This window comes from Aythya ferina, assembly GCF_964211825.1.
Source record: "Aythya ferina genome assembly, chromosome: 2".
Classification (NCBI taxonomy): domain Eukaryota; kingdom Metazoa; phylum Chordata; class Aves; order Anseriformes; family Anatidae; genus Aythya; species Aythya ferina.
In genome coordinates this window covers 97,292,986-97,312,581 of record NC_140297.1, presented here as the reverse complement: position 1 = coordinate 97,312,581, position 19,596 = coordinate 97,292,986, and the positions used below count along the sequence as shown (strand labels likewise).

Genomic DNA, 19,596 nt, shown 5'->3' with positions numbered 1-19,596 from the left:
TTAAGGCTGATTTCAGCAAATCCAAACAGTTATAAGGTATCTAGAGGAAGATCACCCCTATAAGGATTCGCACAGCTGCTTCAGCAACAGCCAAACCAGACTTTGACTGCAAAAAAGTGATTAATATTTGCTATTATAAATGTTGCTGTTGTCTCATAAAGCATGGGTAAAGAGCAACAACTCTTGTCACAATTCCTTATGATCACCACATTTTTAAAAGTTCAGTGTTGAGACCAAAAAAAGGCTAAAAAGAAAATTGGTTTCTTAGGCAGCCCAATCCTCATATTTTGGTAGACTATGTAATTTTGTCCAGAGCACGATCAGATACGGTAGAGCTAAGTAAAAAAAAAAAAAAAAAAAAAAAAGCCAGGAGTTTAACAACTGCTGGTCATAGGTGTTGTAGAAGTAGTTCTTAAGCACTGGAAGCTAGGAAGGCTTTTTTCACAATGAGCTGTCACTCATAGTGAGATTATGCCATGCATAGTAAGTTAACAGCTCCAGTCTAAGTTTTCTTCAGTTATATTGTTCATAATCTCCTATTACAAAAGAGGTTATCTAGTGCCTAATTAATGTAGTTATATAGTTTATATTGCACCATTTTCTTAACAGGGGTACTAATTTTGGTCTTTTTTGCCACTAACATGTTGTTTTTCATAAAACAAGTAAATTTTTAGTATCTTTTGTATCTTGAATGGTTTTCAGAAGAACTGCTGCAAGAGGCAGCTGACCAAGGTATGTTAATACTACAGCTGTCAGGCCTCTGTTTCCTTGTGAAAACAACATGGCTTTTTTTTTTCTTCATTTTGAAGGTGGTCTAAGTAAAAACATGTGGAGTTGTGTTGTTTTATTTTGTTTTATTTTTTTTAATTTAGACTTTCACTGGAGCACATCTTATTTGTAATTCATGCATTTTCACAGAATGTTTTAAAGATGCTGACTATTGTCCATTATTATGATGTGGAATGTACAGTTTGGGTCTGACTCACATACCTGAAATATTTATGCTGTAAATCCTTTCTCTCTAGTCTGAATCAGACTCCTAGAGTCAGACTCTTAAACTGGGAAAGATCTATGGGAAAGATAGAATGTTTTTATTTACAACCTGGTGATTATCCCTGTGTGCTTTTATCTTTTTTTTTTTTTTTTTTTTTCCTGTATTGATACATTCCTACAAAATATTTTTTCATACTGGCTTTATTTCTCTAGGCTTATTTAATTGTGTGAAACATTTTCATCATGTTACTGCTTTTTGATCCCACCAGCCAGAGAAACTTCTTGGTTTTATGTGGGAGCAGAATAGGTGATGGAATCAGACATTCTTTTGAAATCTTGTGTACTTACAATGAATTTACTGTTTCCCATCTTACATGAAGAATGAAACAGGAGGGTCTCACACAGATATACAAGCCTCTGCTGGCTGATGATGTGATCCAGGCATCGTTATTGATGCATGCCTCAAATGTCTGGAGCTTCTCTCTCCCCACACCTTTTTTTTTCCTATTACATAAGAATCCTAAGTAATTCCATATACATGGTCAAACAACTGAGTGGAGACACATCCATGTTTGTTTTGGCAGTAGCATCCATATATTTATGATTTGAGAGCCACGTTATTCTTCTGTTCAAGCTGCCAAAGTTTGGATAGGCGTGGTTTGTTTCTCCATTAAAGATGTTTCTTTGTCCATAGCAAGAAGAAGAAAGTTTGATCTTCTCTGTTTATTGTAAATGTTGTGGTTGCTCTCAGTTTTACTGAATTCAGTATCTTCTTCTTTGTTGTTGTTGTTGTTTTTTTTTTGTTTTTTTTTTTTTGAGACTGAAGAGACTTAGCTGGCAATTGATTTAGGTGAAGCATTTATTCTTTAGACTAATTTATCCCCAATGGTTATAGAAGAAATAGCTATAAGAAAAAAAAATTCCCAAGATAAGCACCCAAATAGGCTGCCCAAAGATTATACGTCCTTTGTATCCCACAGAAGATCCAAATTGACATCCTTTTTTTTTGGGGGGGTTCTGAATTTCATGTGTGAAGGCAGGTGTTCTAATACTATTCATCTTAGTATGCAGAATGCAGGATTAAATTTTATTTTTATTATTTTTATGGAGATGTCCAAGAAAATAGGTATTTCACTTTATGCTTGTATAGATTTACCACTAAGTGAAATGTGCATACCCATGTCTTGTTTTTGAATGTTTAGTAATTTGCAGTTTCTTGATAGCACAGGATGAAAGGATCCAGGTTTACTTCTCTCCTTTACTGTTGTTTTTCAGCTTTGTTGTTTTTTATTCTGTTTTCTCCACATTTTTAACAGAGGTAAAACACATGATTTTTCATGACAAAATACACGTAGGATTATAATGATTTAATATGTTTATTTTTTGATTTCTTGACATTACCATACTAATTTCACTCCATTTTGGTTTCCAAGCTGAGATAACTTCAGTTTGGAAAATAACTCTTACAACAGTATGGGATTTTCTTTCACTTTTTCCCATTAAAAATTCTAGGAAAAAAAAAAAAAGCGTAGTTAAAAGAAAGGTTGATTTGCTAAAACTTAATGGAAAAATAATATTACTTATTTATGCTTGAAGAATGTGTGCCTTAGTGTTGAAAAGGTCCAGCCTTCTTACAGCTTTTCACTTTGCAGGATATCAAGCAGAGCAGAGTTCTGGTAGGGTGCTGAGTTGTTAGCCTAATGAGTCGCCGATTGTATCTGAGGTGTAGCGGTGGTCAATGTGAGTACACAAAGCTATAAACCCATGCTGTTCTGTGTGGAAGGCTTAACGCTTACATTCCTCATTATTTCTGGCTGCACCTTTTTACAGTAAACTGGGAGTTCAGATATGGACCCAAATTCACAAAGATGTTAGGATCTTAAGTCACGTTAACATAAAGGAGAAATTTCTTGTTTCTTTAGAGAGATGAAATTATAAATAGTAATTAAAAAAATTCAACTGATCAGTTGGACTTAGCCTCTTAAACACCTTCATGATTCTGGCTTTAGCATTTGAGCCAGGGCTTTATTATAGCCAAGGAATTCTCATTCTACACAGGGCAGTGATGGAGCTCTTTCGTGGTCACATGAAGGAAAGGATAAAATAGTGCTAACACTAAAATAAAAATATAAAATAAAATCTAATAAAATAACAAATCCCACTTTTTTCCAGATTTTAGTCATCACTCACTGTTTATAAGTGTTTACCAACTTTTAGATACACAGCATTTATAAGCCATGAGACAGAAAAGGCAAAACCTTCCCCAATTCTTTTTCTTCCAGCAGTGATTTCCTCACCCTTAGTGTACTGTGAGGCTGATTAAGAATTTAGCAGAAGGTTAAGAAGGTAGATTTGTTTGCTGAGAGCTTAACACAAAGACAGCATTTGAAGAAATAATTATTTAAATCAATCTCTTTAATTTAAAGAGAGATTTTAATCTGATATTTATATTGGAAAATCTCAAGTGGTCACAAGTGTAAAGAATTTCTTAATTAGTTTTTTACTTACAACATTTCAGTAATTAGTAACATAATATAATTGAATATTAGGAAATGTGTCTATATTTCTCCTAAAGTCCTGTTTTGTTTTGCTGTGTTGTTTTTTTTTGTGTTTGTTTGTGGTTGTTTTTTTTTTGAGTGGTCAGATTTTGAGAGTTAAGCTAAAATATTTGCATGTGTAGTCATTCAGGTTTAAAGCAAAAAAAAATGGCAGAGAGATATTCTGAAAGACAATTATTTTAGCATCATAGTATTACAGTAATATTATGATAAGCCAATAATATTTTTCCCATTTCCCATAGCTTTCTTCACAGTAACAGCAGTGTCTTGCACTCCCTTATGATGAACACATGATATTTGACACTAAAAAGAAAAGAGTATAAAATGAATGACAGTGTTAAACTCACAGTTAAAGATGTGGCTATGAATGTTGAAGAGGAAAAGGGCGTAGTAGAAAGTAAAATGCTTCTGTTGATCTATGAGTCTATATAAACGTAAAAAGGAAAAAGGAAGCTTTTGATTTGCTTCATAAACAGCCAAATGAGGCACAATAGTTTCTTGTTGTTACAGATTCCTTTTAATGTTAATTTCAATAGTATGTCTTTTCAGGAAACAGTTGAAGTATTTTTGAAACATCCTTCTGTAAAAGATGACTCAGATCTTGAGGGCCGAACATCCTTCATGTGGGCAGCTGGGAAAGGCAGTGACGACGTCATTAGGACTATGCTGAGTTTGAAACTGGATATTGATATCAATATGACAGACAAATATGCTGGCACAGGTAAGATGCCTTTCACTAAAGAGCCACTGGATGGTTCCAGTTAGTGTAATTTCCACCAAATAACATTGTTAGGATCTATAGTAATCTTTTCTTAGATACATTGCTTAATCCTCAAAATGTTTCTGCATTAGTTTAATCACATATGTGAGTTGCATCTTTGCCTTATTGTGGGAAGGAAACAAATTGTGTCTGTGCAGATTGGACCAGTTCATTTAAAACACAGCAAGAAGAGGAAATGTATTGTTGTGTTGCTATTTAGTAAATCTGTAATCATGTGGAAGGACGAGCTATTCTGTATTTTGAAGAATAAAATGAAATGGAATTACATAAAAAGCTCTCCCTGAAAATGCCTGTTAAAAACCTTGATTTATTTGTCATTGTTAACCTTGAAACAATATACAACAAACTAACCAGTGAAGAGGCTGAACTATCATCATGAAAATCACTGAGTACACATAGCTATGTGTAGAGAGAGTGTAATAAAAATGAGAGCTATTGCACTTCTTTTGTTCAATCAAGAGGTTAAACTTGGCAATGCCCAAGTTTATCACACTATTGTCAGCCCAAAGCAAAAGATAAGGATACAACACAGTGTTTCAGAATTCAAACACACAAGTTATGAAATTCCAAATTTCCAATTGCAAGTGTAAATTTATTTCTTTTAAGGAGGAAAAAAAAAAAAGTGGTAGAAATATTGTATCTATGCAGTACATTCAAGAAAAACAGAATAACAGTTCTGACAGGGATACAGGTGTTGAAGGATAAGTATTTTCAACAATGTTGGAAATAAAAGTAGAACTAGTGGAGCCATATAGTGTGCTGATGACATCTGAATAGGAAAAAAAAAAAAAAAAAAGAGGAGTGTGGGTATGTTGGGCATAAATTGGTAGAAGCAGTCTGTAAGAGTAACCTGGGTGAGAGGAGTCATGATCTGCCATGTACCAGTCACATCCAGGTCATAAATTTAGAAGTTAAGTGCAAAAATGTGTACTTATGCATAATAAGTACTAAAACGTTAGCCACACTGATAGAGCACATGCTTGTGAATAATATAGTGGAGGATGCTTTCCTGTATGGACAGTGTTTCTCCTAAAAAGAAAACTAAATCATAAATGTGCAATCAGAGCCAACAAGAATGTGCATTGTAAGATTTGTTTAAATGAATGTTAACATCCTTGTTTTGAAGTGTATTATCAGGTGGCATTATCTTGGCTTCACACACACAAACCAGACCAAGCTGCATGCTTTAGAGAACTTGCAGTGGCAATGTATCCTAAGCAAGAAAAAAAAAAAAAAAAAGGAAAGAAAAGGAAAAAAAGGCAAGTTTAACAGGTTTTCTCTTCAGATCATACAGTTGCTACTATTGAATCACATAAAATTGTAAATAAGTGCAATGTCAGAGTTGCATGGTTCAGCATTTGAAAAACAGCAAGTAAAAACATTACTTTAAATTTGAAATGTTTACTTCCTTTGCCTTTAGGGTGATCTTTACGCTGTGAAATACAGTTGTTATAAAGTTCTATTTAAAAATCTGAATCCTAGCTTTCCTTACAAACTAGCACACCAAAGATCAGTCTTTTCAAGTTTTGATGGGTTGTAGTTTTTGACTTAAAAATTGTGACAACATCTCTAAAATCTCAATCTTTGTGTCTGATGACTTGACAAGCTACATACTCGACCATTTTATTTTTGTTTCATCTTTTATTAGTCCTGCCTGGTTCTGTTCTTCTGTGACAGGTCTCTTTTAAATACCTCACAGTATTTCGGACCTTAAAGAGCAGTAATGTTGTAGTTGCTGTGCAAAACCTCCTTATAAAGGGGCTTGCTCTTTGCAGACACTACTCAGAGGCCGTGCTGCTGAAATGACTCAGTTGTGGATTTCATGCTTGAATAACTCAGGTGGTTGGTTGTATTATCCTCGAGTCTTACACCTTTTGTAGCGGTGATGTGTAATCACTTTCTAATCTTGATTTTTGTTGTCGGGCTTTTAATCCAAGGAAATTAATGGATTTTCCATTTACTCAAAACTGCCGTTGTGCAGAGCCCGCTAATAGCCTTAAAGTTCAGAGCTGTGCCATTCTTTGCTTGCTATCGAGCCATCTGAATCTCGCCATTGTGCAAATGTGAACTTTGTTGTAGCGAGCTGTAAACCTACAAGGAAGCCCAGGGCTAAATCACCTTCTGCATGCAGACCTGATATTTTCTGAAGATTCCTAATCCTCCCCAAGTTTTGGCGAGGGCAAAGTAGCGTCGTATCCCAACAGGAAACCATGTAGTAACAGAAAATAATGTGCGTGCCCCTGTGCCTGGGATACAGTTGCTGAGGAGAGTTCAAGTTTGTGTTTTGCTGGCTTTTGTGCGGGGACCCGGTTCAGCCCAGTTATATTGCTGCCTTAACGTAGCTGTCTGCATTTGCTTCAAAAGAGCAAGCTCCCCATTCAGCTCAGAGCTTGGAGGGAGCAGCAAGGCTCTCCTCATTGTGTAGGAGAATGACACCAAGGGAAAGGAATTTCGCTGTTCTCGGAGAGCAGCGCTGCAGGAGCATTACAGGGGCAGCTTTATAGCTCTGCCGTCACTGCCTACAATGCTGAGAGCCCTGTCTGTCGGCTCAACAAAGGTCCTATTGTGAGCAGCTGGCCCAGGAATCTCTTCAGTCACCGTGACTCCATCACAGAAAATTTGGCCTACCAGAAAATATTGAGCACAAAGTGCGAAACGAGATGCCTGCGTCAGAATGAGTGATCGAGGGGAAGCACCGGCCAAGCTGACACAGCAGCTCTTTTTCTATGGTATTGTTATACACACCCCATGTGTCATCTGATTGAGTGCTTTACTGCCTGTTGGTTTCATAAGAAGTGCAGTACAAAAACCAGAACCTAAAGTTTACGGTGAGGTCAGGGCATGAAAACCGGGCCCATCCAAGTTGTACGAAGCAGCGGGGATCTCATTCCTGTCAAATTTCTGCTTATAGCCACCCACTCGCCTAGCTAGTGAAGACCTTGCTGCTTACAGATTTTTTCAGGAGTGTGATGAATACCCCCATGTCCTTTTTCTTGATCATTATTAACATCCTAATGGCAGGATTTCCATTATGAAGGCAGCACAACTCGTGTTGTCTCAGGCCGTGACCCCATTTCTTGTAGGAAGTGCCTCATTTGTCTGTACTACAACTCCAGTTCCTATCACAGATTCTGAGAATCCGTGTTTTAAGGCAGTACAATCCTGCTAGGTTCGTTTCACTGTCATTACAAACAATCTGCATGTTTTAGCATCTGTGTAACAGGTTATGCCAGGCTACTGTTTCATAAGCTGTGTGCAGCAGCAGCAGTGGCAAACAGTGGCAGGCAAGTACTAAAAGCCTGGCAGTTTGATAGTCTGGCTGAGGTTCAAGAAGCAATTCCTTCTGACGCTGGCCTTTGTGGTGTGCCTTTCTGTAATGCCTCTGCTGGATCCTGACCCTGCCTGTTTTAACATGAAACAAGTAGAAACATGCAGGCGCTGTTTGCAGCCCCGCATCGTGCTCGTTGGAGCAGATTGAATTCTCACCAACTTCGAGTATTTAGGAAATTTCGTGGGGATATAAGAATGCACAGCACAAAATGATGTGCAATTTGTGCATTGCGCATCTTTATTTTCATTCTATACTACTTGTGTTTTGTCATCTACGAAATAATTTAGATGTAAGGCAGTGTACCTCTGTAAACGTAGATTATTTTATTCAATTGCTGACTGTAGGAAATATTCCAAAGCATTTTGAAATCAAGTAGTAAGTGAAATCACCAATACATGGCCTCCATTTGCTTGCAATCTCATTGCTATCTGTAGTTTGCCTTTCTTTCAGAAGGAACCCTGAACTGGTTGTACTGGCATTTCAGCATTTTCCTCAGCTGCAGGTGACAGTGCCAGCAGGATGCTGCTAAGACACCATGTCTTTACCTCTGCTGTCCTAACTCTGCTAAAGTAGCTCTGTGTTATTTGGTGGTTTGGATTCAGTGAAGTCTGCATACATTCAAAGATGAGAAGACAAAACTACGGCAGAGTAGGAGTCTGCAAAATTAATTTGAATAGTTTTTATACAAATGAACTTCCTAAACTGTAAGAGTGAGAGGAAATATGGTATGTGGTTTGTCCAATATCTTCTTCCCAAAGGAAGCAAAGAATTGAAGATACTGTGTGAGATGTGATGGCTTTCTACATAATTTTGTGTAAAATTTTCTCCAAGTAATTCTAAAGAAAAAAAAAAAAAAAGCAGGGGTTCGAATAGCTAGGTTCTTATCTGGAGTTAATTTTAATTGAGACAGCTTTGCTTTTTTGAAAGAAAAAATGGCGCTTTCATTATTTCTTCAATGTTTTCTTGAAAGCTTTATTTCTTTTGAAATGGACAGTTTTATGTCCATTGGGGTAACACAATAAATGCCTTGAAACAGAGGCAAAACTAGATCATATAAGCTCTTAATTTTTTAAGCAAAAGCTGGTAAACTTCCACAAATCATCAGTATAACCCAGTTTTGCTGCTGTCAAGGTTAAAATTCCTATTTGTGCAAGTTAAAAACATGCTTCAGAGCTAACAGGTTTTCTGCTTACAGTGCTCTATTGCTTGTATGACAAGGAAACATGGATCATAATTGCCTGCCACTTGTTAGGATTCTTCAGTTTCTGGCAGCTGAAAACCATTTTTTTTCCACCAAAACGATCCAAGTTATTTGTTTAATTTGACCATTCTAATTGTGAACCTCCAAAGCTCATGGTATGGTGATTTCTTTTTCTTACTGCTTTATTCTTTCAGCATTACACGCTGCTGCACTTTCTGGCCATGTCAGCACAGTGAAGTTGCTGTTGGAACATAACGCACAGGTGGATGCTTTGGATGTCATGAAACACACTCCACTTTTCCGAGCCTGTGAGATGGGACACAAAGAGGTGATACAAACGCTCATTAAAGGTCAGCTGTTAAAAAATTTACAAACCTATTCAGAGTTTTGATGTTCCTTTGTGAGTTAATCTAATCTAAATCTAATCTGTTTCCTTATGAGTTAAATCTAAACTTTAAAAACTTGAACTTTTTTTTTTGTTGTTTAAGCCTGTTCCAAGTACATTCTAGTCTCTCAACCACATCTTCCCCTGACAAGTCATTGTTTTGGTGTTTTTTTCTTTTTCTTTTTTCTTTCAATAAATAAGACCCCATAAAGCTTTCTCTATGTCAGACATCACTTTTAGTTGTCTTTGGAAACTTTTTGACTATTTAAATGAATGCTTATTTTTAATTAAGGTAGTTATCAAAAATCCTAAATCATTAATATTTTCCCATAATTGGATTTTAGAAACAGTAATTTAATTGTAAACAGAAATGAGACTTAACAGTGCACACAGTTTTAGATAATTGAAAAAGCTCTGCTGAACTGTACAAAATATGTTGAATGAAAAGTGGTATCTTAGATGCAAAATTCTTTCATTTTAACCTCACAGAAGAGTTCGATGTAGACTGGGAGCAGTCTCCCTCCTACTGGAGATAGTATCCTGTTTATAGTCAGGTGAAGTATGTAGACTAACAAATTACAGGTTTTCTGTCATACAACCTTTCTTACTGAAACGTTTGGTTTCCGTTGTTAACTGCTGCACTTATTTTAACTTCCTGTTAAGCTCTTCCTCCAACTCCCTATGACATATAACTTTTGATGCAAGAAGCTTGGTTATCAGTATCCAAGTTATGATTAATTAAAAATTTTATGATATAGACAGTAATTGTTGATGGTTAGTTTGAGTTTATGTAATTGTGGAGTTTTATTTTTGTAATGACTTTTTGCATTTTACAAGAACACAGAGAAATTAATTATCTGCATAAAATTATCTTAGCATGCTTGAATTAAAAAAAAAAAAACTTTTTAAAAAGTTATTCTTACACTGTGAATATTTTATCTTTTTATTCTATATTGTATGCTTTAGAGATTTAAAAAGAGGTTATATCTGATGTTTAGTTATCAGAAGTGATTTTGTCACCAAGAAAACTAAGTTTTATTGCAATTAATAGGCCTGGAACAAAAAACAGCTAGATTTTTCAAGGCCATTTGACAAACCTAAAGTTTCTAAAGCATCTGAGAGGATCTCAGAAGCTTATAAAGTTGTTAGATGTGTGACCCTCATTGAAATTATTTAAATGCCAATTCATTTTGGTTTAGGTTTTGAAATTTAGATAATAATGTTGATTCTGTTGGTTCAGAATTATTTCCTTGAATTGCCAGTGTACCAGAAAGTTGGTTTTGAACATAAACTTAGTCTTTGTTTTCTCTTCATTCAAAATTATTTTCTTGTTATGTTCAAAAATTGGTATGTTGTTACAGGAGGAGCAAGAGTAGATTTGGTTGACCAAGACGGCCATTCACCCCTTCACTGGGCAGCCCTGGGAGGAAATGCCGATGTGTGCCAAATCTTGATAGAAAATAAAATCAACCCAAATGTGCAGGATTATGCAGGTAGAACACCTCTGCAGTGTGCTGCGTATGGAGGTTACATTAACTGCATGGTAGTGTTACTGGAGAATAACGCAGATCCAAATATTCAGGATAAGGAGGTATGTTGTCGTTCACTGGTTTATTTCATTAACTTAAGAATAACCATACATCTAAAGGTCATTCTCTTCTCTGGAACACAGAAGCATGTTTGCTGCTGTTTATCCTGAAATGAAATGCATTCTGACATAATTTTCCCATAGCTTCACTTCTAAAGTCTTGAATGAAATATAATAGTTCAATATGCAGCATGAATTGAAGGCATGCTTTTCCTCATCAAAATGTGATCTTTATGACAAGTCTTTTTAAGCATCTTATTTCTTCACTTTTAATGTTCCTTGTTGACAGGTGATATAAGAATATGATTTTGTAGTGTGTTTCTTCAGCATGTATTAGTGAGGTAGAGCAAGTAAGATATTGCAAGTGAGATTATAGATCTTCTTCAATTATTTATGTGTGTACCTCTTGCAGGTGAGAATAATAAATAAATAAATAAGGGAATCAATGGTTTGTTTATATGTTCTTGTGCCATTGTTCAAGCAGTAAGTGGAATTAGGAGCCAGAATAATTGTGCAACATATAACAGATTTCTTTGTTATTTGACATTATTTCTCTGAAGTCAGTAGAACTTCATCAATCAAAAGAATTTCACCCAATTTATTAAAGTTTTCTCTAGCTATTCATTATAGGGCATGGATAATTCCAGGTAATGGAAAATTGTTTTTTATTATGGCTTTTCCAGAGTATTCTGAGAACATTTTCCAAACCTGCTACCAGTTCATGTGGCATCAGCTCGAATGCAGGTGCCCACATCAGCTCCTGGCCTCTTTTTCACAGAGACACTACAGCATACTCTACAGCACTTGGGGTTTAGGGACCAGCTTGTTAACACTGTGCTCAATATTTTTTTATGTTTTTTTCACGATACCCAGTCTTCTAGCTATTTCCTAAATTTAGAGTTCAAAAAAGCAAGATGCAGACACAGGAGATGTGCCCTAGAAGTGAAGTGGAATACCTACATGTATGTTTTGTTGATATTAAGACCTCAAGGTATTCATACTGTGAATCTCTGATCCCAGTTCTGAGAGTATCACCATATAATGGTGATAGTGGTTGTACAGAGTGCAGCCAGCATACTGTACAGTGAGTGTATTGTGAGTTGGACTTCTGCTTCATGTGAGAGAAGTCACAACTGGAGTCTTTCTTTCTGTGTTTGCCCGAGCTGATGTTTGCCCTGAACTTCATCAGATTTTGATTTTTTGTAGTAACTCTCTGTCTTGTCAGAGTATTTTGGATCAGCCTAGAAAACAGTCTGAGTTACAAAGGTTGCTGAGAGCTGCTTCAGACCAGGGCAGCATAGCTGCAAAGAAATCACCCACAGGGCCAGTCTCCAAATGCTAATTTTCAGCTACTTTATGTAAAAAAAAAAAAGGCACTAGTTTAGCAATCTGGTTTAAAAAGAAGAAAAAAAAAATAGGTGATTTCATTTTTAAATGATGTACTCTTTTATTTTAACAAGTGAGTTTATTTAGAAGAATTGCTAGTCCTTCATGTCCAGAAAAGGATTGAATTACAGTACGATTTGTAATTTCTATTGTAGTGTGATAGAGTTTGGGAATAATTTTTTTTTCCTGTTCTGTTGTCTATAGGGAAGAACTGCTTTACACTGGCTCTGTAATAATGGCTACCTTGATGCTATAAAGTTACTGCTTGGTTTTGATGCTTTCCCTAATCATATGGAGAACAGCGAGGAAAGGTATTACTTGTCTGAATGTGATATTTTCTAATTTAGCATAAATGCTACTTATTGATTTAAATGTTTAATGTTCAGATATTTTCACAGAATCATGATTTTCCTTGCATGTAAAGGAGTGCCATAATTTTAAGCTTCAATTTCAAATGTGAAAAATCTCTTCTTTAAGTAAGACATTGCAAGTGTAAACTTCAACTGTTTATACTTTTGAACCTTGAGCTCATGGATTTCTTCATTCTAGTCTCATTTCGAATATTAAGGATGTTTTTCATTTATATGAAGTTGACAACAGATCTGAAAAAATGAAAAGGCATTTCTGCTGCTGTTGGCATAGGCTGGAATTTTTCTTTTCTATTTGATAGGATTACACAATGAAGAAAGGAAATGGGAGAAATGTAATGTTACGTTTTAAAATGGTGATTACAAATTACTTGGTGATTGACTGTATTCTAAAGGCCTGCTTTTAAAATAAATCTTCCTATATTCATAAAGAGACAGTACATTTGCACCTCTTTTCTTTGTCTTTCATTGACACGTAAATAATAGTTTTTTTTTTAAAGTGATTTGGGTTGTGGAGTTCAAATTAGTCACCTGACCATGAAGATAATTAGTGTTAACAGAAATGTATAATGCTTTTTTAGAGGAGATGACCTCATCATAATCATAAATAAAATTGCGATCAGCATGTCATATACATTTGAATATTTCAACATATTAAATAATTTAAATATTTTTAAGCCCCATATTTTAGTGCTAGGCTTGAAACTTCCTTGCTTACCCCAGTTTTTCATTGCTTTCTTTCCCCCATCATTTTTCCTTTGTTCTCTACTCTAACCACTCAGATCTCTTTTCCTATTCTATGTATTCTCATTTTTTAGTGAGGAACACAAATGAAAGCATTAAGTAGTTCCTAATGAAGTAGTGCCAATACTCTCTCTAGTAATTTTTGATGGAAAATTAAATAAACAGCTGTAGTTAAATTACTCTTAATAAGTACGATTAAAAGCCAATATTTTGCTAGAAAGGAGCCTGTTCTTTTCCTTACATTGCTGGAATGTATTAATGATACTCAACTATCAGAAAAAGACCTTAGCTGTGGTGTTTCCGTAGTCATTCAGTTAGTATCTAGTTTTGTTTCTCTTCTGGGATTCGTATATATTCTTATGTATGAGCCTAGATTACTCAAAATATAACTAGCAGCATTCCAGATGGCAGCTCTTAAGCACTAGTCCATGTGCCGAACAAAGCATATCCCCAATATTTCAAGATGAATCAGTCTTTAATTTTCCAAAACATGTATTTTATATATAGAAATTGCACAATTGCCTCTTAGTAGACATCTACAAAACCTTGTTTTATTAAACAAGTTGTAAAACAGCAGAAATTTGGATAGTGGAAAAGAAAGTCAAGTGTTGTAAGAGAGAGTAAAAATGATGAGTAAAATATGATTCATCTAATTGGATGAAATTGCTTTTTCATTGAGTAACAGTTTCAGAAAATAGTAATTTTTTTCCAATACACCTACAGAAGGAAGCCTCTCTGGATGTTCTTAGAGTTCAGTATGAGACGCTAGTTCAAGATTCAAACCTAGCAGTTAAAACTAAATCAGCTTGTGAAAAGATGGAGCTGAGATTTCATCGAAGGTTTTAAGTTGGCCACTTGCTTGTATGTGTGCGATCAACTGCTAGTCTGAAGGACTGACACAACTCATTAACGGGTGGTTGTGAGAAGTGTCCATGAGCAGCCTTGAACGGGTAGTGTCCAGTTATACAACCCCCTCTTCAGATTTGATAGAGTGCTTTTTACTTTCTAAGGTAGTTCTAATGGAGTCAGAGAATCTGTGTGTAGGAATATGGGTCTGCATGAATGGGATCCATAATATTGCCTTGGTACATACATGTTAGCAGCACACTTCAATATCTTTTGTACCTGTAAAGTCAAATATTCAAAACTAGCTATGCTTTAAAAATGTGTTTTTCTGAAATGAAGCCCTTTCTGAAGTACCCCTTCCTGGCTTATCAAAAAATCTGTCTTTCTTTAAATGCTATCAACACACCTTGACATACAGATTTTCGTGTTATGTCATTGTCTTTATTCCTGCAGACATTTCAGTTCAGATACTGTTAATCCTTCCATCAAATCATTGCTGGGTGGCAAGTCTAATTGTGCTCTCTCTGTCTGTTTTTCTTGGCTTACCAGTATTGTGTCCTAGCAAGTTACCATCAAGAAGAGCCCTAATTTTCACAATTATATGCATTGACACTTACTGCTTGAAGATCTTGGTTTATATGGCCTGGGTTATGGTTTGTGACTGATAATTTTCAGTCACTAAATGTCTTTGCCTAATGTTTCAGTGTTGGTGAGGGAGGCAGGCATATTTTGCTTCCCTATCGACAGTAGAAATTGGAGGAATTTTTTTTTCAAAAGTGCTGAGGCAACTTTGACGCTATTAAAAAGCAAAGAGATTTAATACTTTTATCACCCTCATCAATTTGAACGCGGACTTAAGACTTTCTAGTGCTTCTTTAAAAAAAAAATGTTACTCGTTAATGCAGGTTTAATACTCTTGCAGGCCAGCTCTGCTGTCCTCAGTCATTGTTACAGGAGCGAAGCCAGATTCAACAGTACATCTTCAGAACTTAAATGCGTATGTAAATAACACAAAATATAATTTAACTTTTTACTTAGACGATCTTTCTGTATGTGAACCTTAATAACTTCTTTGAGATTGTTTTCTTAAAGCAGTTACTCCTGTGGCTAGGACTTTGGAGGATTTGAGTCTGACACCTAATAATGTCTACCTCCTGCCAAGTTAGGAAACTAAAATAAGCCTTAAACATAATCAAGGTATGCACAATGAGCAAGACAGGAAAATAGTATTTAAAAGAAGAACAGTGGCCTACTGAAAGCACTGCTTAATCAGTCTTCATACTAGAAGTTGCCTTATTCAGGATGAATCTCGTAACATGAACGCACATTACATTAGGAATCTAGTTCAGTGATGATTGCTGCGTTCTTTTTTTCAGGTACACTCCACTTGATTATGCCTTGCTTGGGGAACACCATGAAGTGATTCAGTTCATGTTGGAACACGGAGCTCTGTCTATAGCTGCTATACAGGACATTGCGGCTTTCAAAATTCAGGCTGTCTATAAAGGATATAAAGTTAGAAAGGCTTTTCAAGAGAGGAAGAATCTCCTAATGAAACACGAACAGCTGAGAAAAGACGCTGCTGCCAAGTAAGTCTGAGACTTGAAATATCCTCTAGCAAATAGACATTTACTGTAAGTTTATGTATATTAGTGTATGATTTTATCCATTACTCATTATCACTTACTGTTCCTCTTACTAAAATTCATGAAACTTGCAAGCACATAATGGAATTTTTTCCATAATACTATGATGAAAACTGTTTTTCAGGCAATCCCAAATTAAATAAGAATCTTTATATAATGTTCATGAACAAGGCAAAATACCAAACACCAGGAAACAAGCATATTAGAATCATTATATTTAGCTAATATTCTGTGGGATGATAAAAAAGTTTTGGAAAACATTTATCACTCTAAAGTAGTGAAAATAATTATTGACCCAACAAATCTTTGATACCATGTTTTGAAAAGCAATTCATAAGTAGATGCAAATGAATGAGATGTACTTGGAGAAACCCAATTAAATAAGGCTAACTAACTGTTTCATAGGGGAGGCTGTGCTTTTCTAGCAAACTGAACTTCCGGATTTTAGTTCTAACTTCTGTCTTGGCAGTATCATGCACTGCAGTTAGATTTTCTGCACTTGACAGTTACCATAAAAATATTAGATTAGATTATAGATAATTAAAATACGCAGTTTGAATAGTTATTTGTAGGATGTGTAGATTCTGAATGAGTTTCTGCTCTTTTCAGTTGAAACAATTGGTAGCAAAGTGATGAAATTCTAAAATACAAAATTACAAAAATGATCATCAGAATGCTTTAGTTGGTTGATCTGTACCCTTAAGGTCCACAACATGAATAAGAACAAATTAGCACTTGGATTCTCTTCGAGATCTGATGCTGGAATGAAAACATAACAGTCTGAAAATATTTTTATATGGTTTTGCATTTTTTTCTGTAAAGAAAAATGGGAATGAAGAGACAACATAATCTTTTTTTTTTTTCAATTCAATTGAACATGGAGAGTTTTTTCTTGCATCTATATATCATAGACAAATGAGCTGCAGTCTGCTGTATTTCCAATTAATTAGTTTGCTCTGCATAACTGGCCAGCCTGACCTTCACTGGGTTTGAATGCTGCTACCATACTGGTTAATACTTGTTAATGGCCATTACAAATCAAAGCTAGAAACACCAGGTAACTAATCTCTTGTTCACATCTTTGGATCCTAAAGTTGTAACTTGCAGCCCTCCTACTACTGTGTTTTCTGAAGTTGGTGTAAGTCAGACTCATACGTGGAGAAGCTGCCTTTGAAAATATTCTGAGTATCTTATACATTTCTTTTTAATTTGGAGAACTCGCTTCTTGCTGTGTGATCACAAGTGACTACCAATTTGAGGTATTTATATTCTTTGTGATGACAGTCATTTTTAGAAGAATCTGTGATCCCCCATCCGGAAGATTTAACAAAAAGGGATTGCTTCATGGAAATTTGGGTGTGTTTTTCTCATTGTTTTCCTTTGTGAGTTTCTAAAGTACTTTCTGAAACTTACTAAGTTGCTGTTGATTTGTTTGAAAACAATAGAGACAAAGTCTGTGTACCAAATACCATAAAAACAGAATTAAAATATAATTGGAGTATACAAGCAAATCAAGTTGACACATAACAAATTTAATTTAATTGCAATTTTATGATCTGTAATAAACTGGAGGGGACATTATGTTGTCATCATACTGAATGTCCATCTGTGCATTGCACAGTTCAGCTTGGCCAGGGTGTTGCTACATACAAACAACTAATATCCCTACTGATGTTTAAAAATCTGCTCTCCAGATAAGAGTAGACATGTGCAAATCCAGAATAAGTGTGAACTAGATTGGAAAAGAAACAAAACTAAAAACAACAACAAAAAAAGCCTACTTTGGTGCATGAATTTAAAACTCATTTTGTAATATGTTCTGTTAGTGAGTCACATTTAATAAATCAGCCCTAAATCTGCATGTTATTAATTAGCCTGTTCATTAAGCAGAGGAGCTATGACAGAGATAAGAGGTGGAAGCAGTGACAGACTATATGGAGAAGCCTAAAAACATTACCTGGGCATGTAGGGACGGTGTCAGGAAAAGCAAAATTCAAATGGAGTTGAGATTGGGAAGGGATATCCCAGCCAGTGAGCTGAGCTTCTGCTTCTACACTGATAATAAGAGGCTGAGCAAAGAAAATGTGGGCCTGGTGTGAACGGTATGGGTGATTTAATGAGAGCAGACACAGGTGAGTTGGAGGTACTCAGAAGGGTCACAGAGATCTGGAAAGGTCCCCACTGTCTGAAAGAAAGCAAATGTTGCACCCAGCTTCAAAAAGGGCCAGAAGAACAATCTGGAGATCTACAGACTGGTTGGCCTCACTTCAGCCCCTGGGAAACTCATAATAGATGTAAGCTGAAATGAGAAATAAGGAGAAATCTTTTCACCGTGAGGACAGTCAAGCACTGGACCAGGTTGCCCAAAGAGGTCTCCATCCTTAAAGATTTTCAAGACCTTGCAGTATAAATCCCTGAATAACCTCCTGACCTCATAGATGATCCTTCTTTGAGCAGAATGTTGGCCTTGATGTCTTCTGGAGATCCCTTCCAGCATGTATTCCATATTGTGTGGTCAACCTCTCAGGGAAGAAGCACTGCATTAGGACAGTAACTCAGAAAAGGAAGGACACATTTAAAAAATAGTCTGTAACTCTACATAGAGGTAAAATGTTGGACTTCTACATTTTTTCAGGAACAAGCCTTTCTTTTAGAAAACCTGATCTTTAGGGAGATCATGTAAAGTATTTAAAACATGTTCAGAGAAAAACAATAACCAGCATGTTGGGATTTGAAAGGGCTTCAGAGCTCATTCATCACTCTTTCACCTTCCTTTTGAATTTCTCAGAATAAGTTCCTGAAACCATACTTCTCTGTTTTTACCAAGTCTTCTGAATTTGATTCAGACCAGTTGAGGGAAACTGCCTGAGAATGTGAATATGAAAGGGAACATGGATGAAAGTGAATAAGGGGTAAATAAGTCATGATATTTAGGAAGAGAAGAACAGCAAGAAAATAAAACAGTTCAATGAAATGGCCTTCAATAGATTTAGAAGACTGTTGCTCGGGGCAAGAGAGTGCAAGTAGATTATGAGATCCTTCAAAAAACTGGTAGTAAGGCCTGCATGCTGAGTGAAGAGAGGGCGTATAGCAAGAGAGAAAATAATGAGCTTTTCAGCAAACTGAAAAGGGAAAGCACATAGTGGAAAGTTTGTGCCATCACTAAAAAAATGAGGGCAGAAATAATATACATTGATAAAATTAGAAAAGCTGAGGTACAAAATAAGAACAAATAATAGGGGATGTGAGATATCACAAGAATTATTGTAAACACATACATTTTAAAAGGATAAGAGTTGGTCCATAAGTGATGGTAAGAAGACTGAAATGCTCTTTTTGTTTGTTTGTTTGCTTTTTTGTTGTATTCTTCATTAAACGTCCAATGATGTTCAATAGCAAATGGAATTCACACTAGCAACAAAGGGTAGGAATGCAGGATAAAATACTGAAAGAGCAATTTAGAGACTAATTGGATGAGGAAGATGCTTTCAGATCCGCTTGGCTTGATGAAATTCATCCTGGGATATACAGAAAACTAGCTGATAAAATCATAAAAGGGTTACCTTTAAAGACTTAAGGAGGCCTGGTGGGACTACAGTATTTGTGAAATGAGCAGAAATCCACCCTGGATCTCACACAGTAGTGTGTCCACGTAAAAAGTAAAGTGTTGAATTCGCAAATGGTAGCAAGATGGAGAAGACTGTAAGCATGCAGAAGTCTAATTTAGAAATCAGAATGGTGTTAATACATCTGAGAAATGACTGAATCA

The 19,596-nt window shown here is 35.8% G+C and overlaps 1 protein-coding gene across 6 annotated transcripts in view; it reads left to right on the top strand.

The window, feature by feature from the left end:
* INVS (inversin) overlaps positions 1 to 19,596 on the top strand; it is an 89,481-nt gene that overhangs the window by 54,418 nt on the left and 15,467 nt on the right. For all 6 annotated transcript variants that reach the window (XM_084510149.1, XM_084510152.1, XM_084510151.1 and 3 more), the window contains 5 exons: positions 4,101 to 4,272; positions 9,059 to 9,214; positions 10,611 to 10,840; positions 12,428 to 12,534; positions 15,558 to 15,770. In XM_084510149.1, coding sequence (XP_084366275.1) covers positions 4,101 to 4,272; positions 9,059 to 9,214; positions 10,611 to 10,840; positions 12,428 to 12,534; positions 15,558 to 15,770 — 878 coding nt within the window. The remainder of the gene's footprint in view (positions 1 to 4,100; positions 4,273 to 9,058; positions 9,215 to 10,610; positions 10,841 to 12,427; positions 12,535 to 15,557; positions 15,771 to 19,596) is intronic.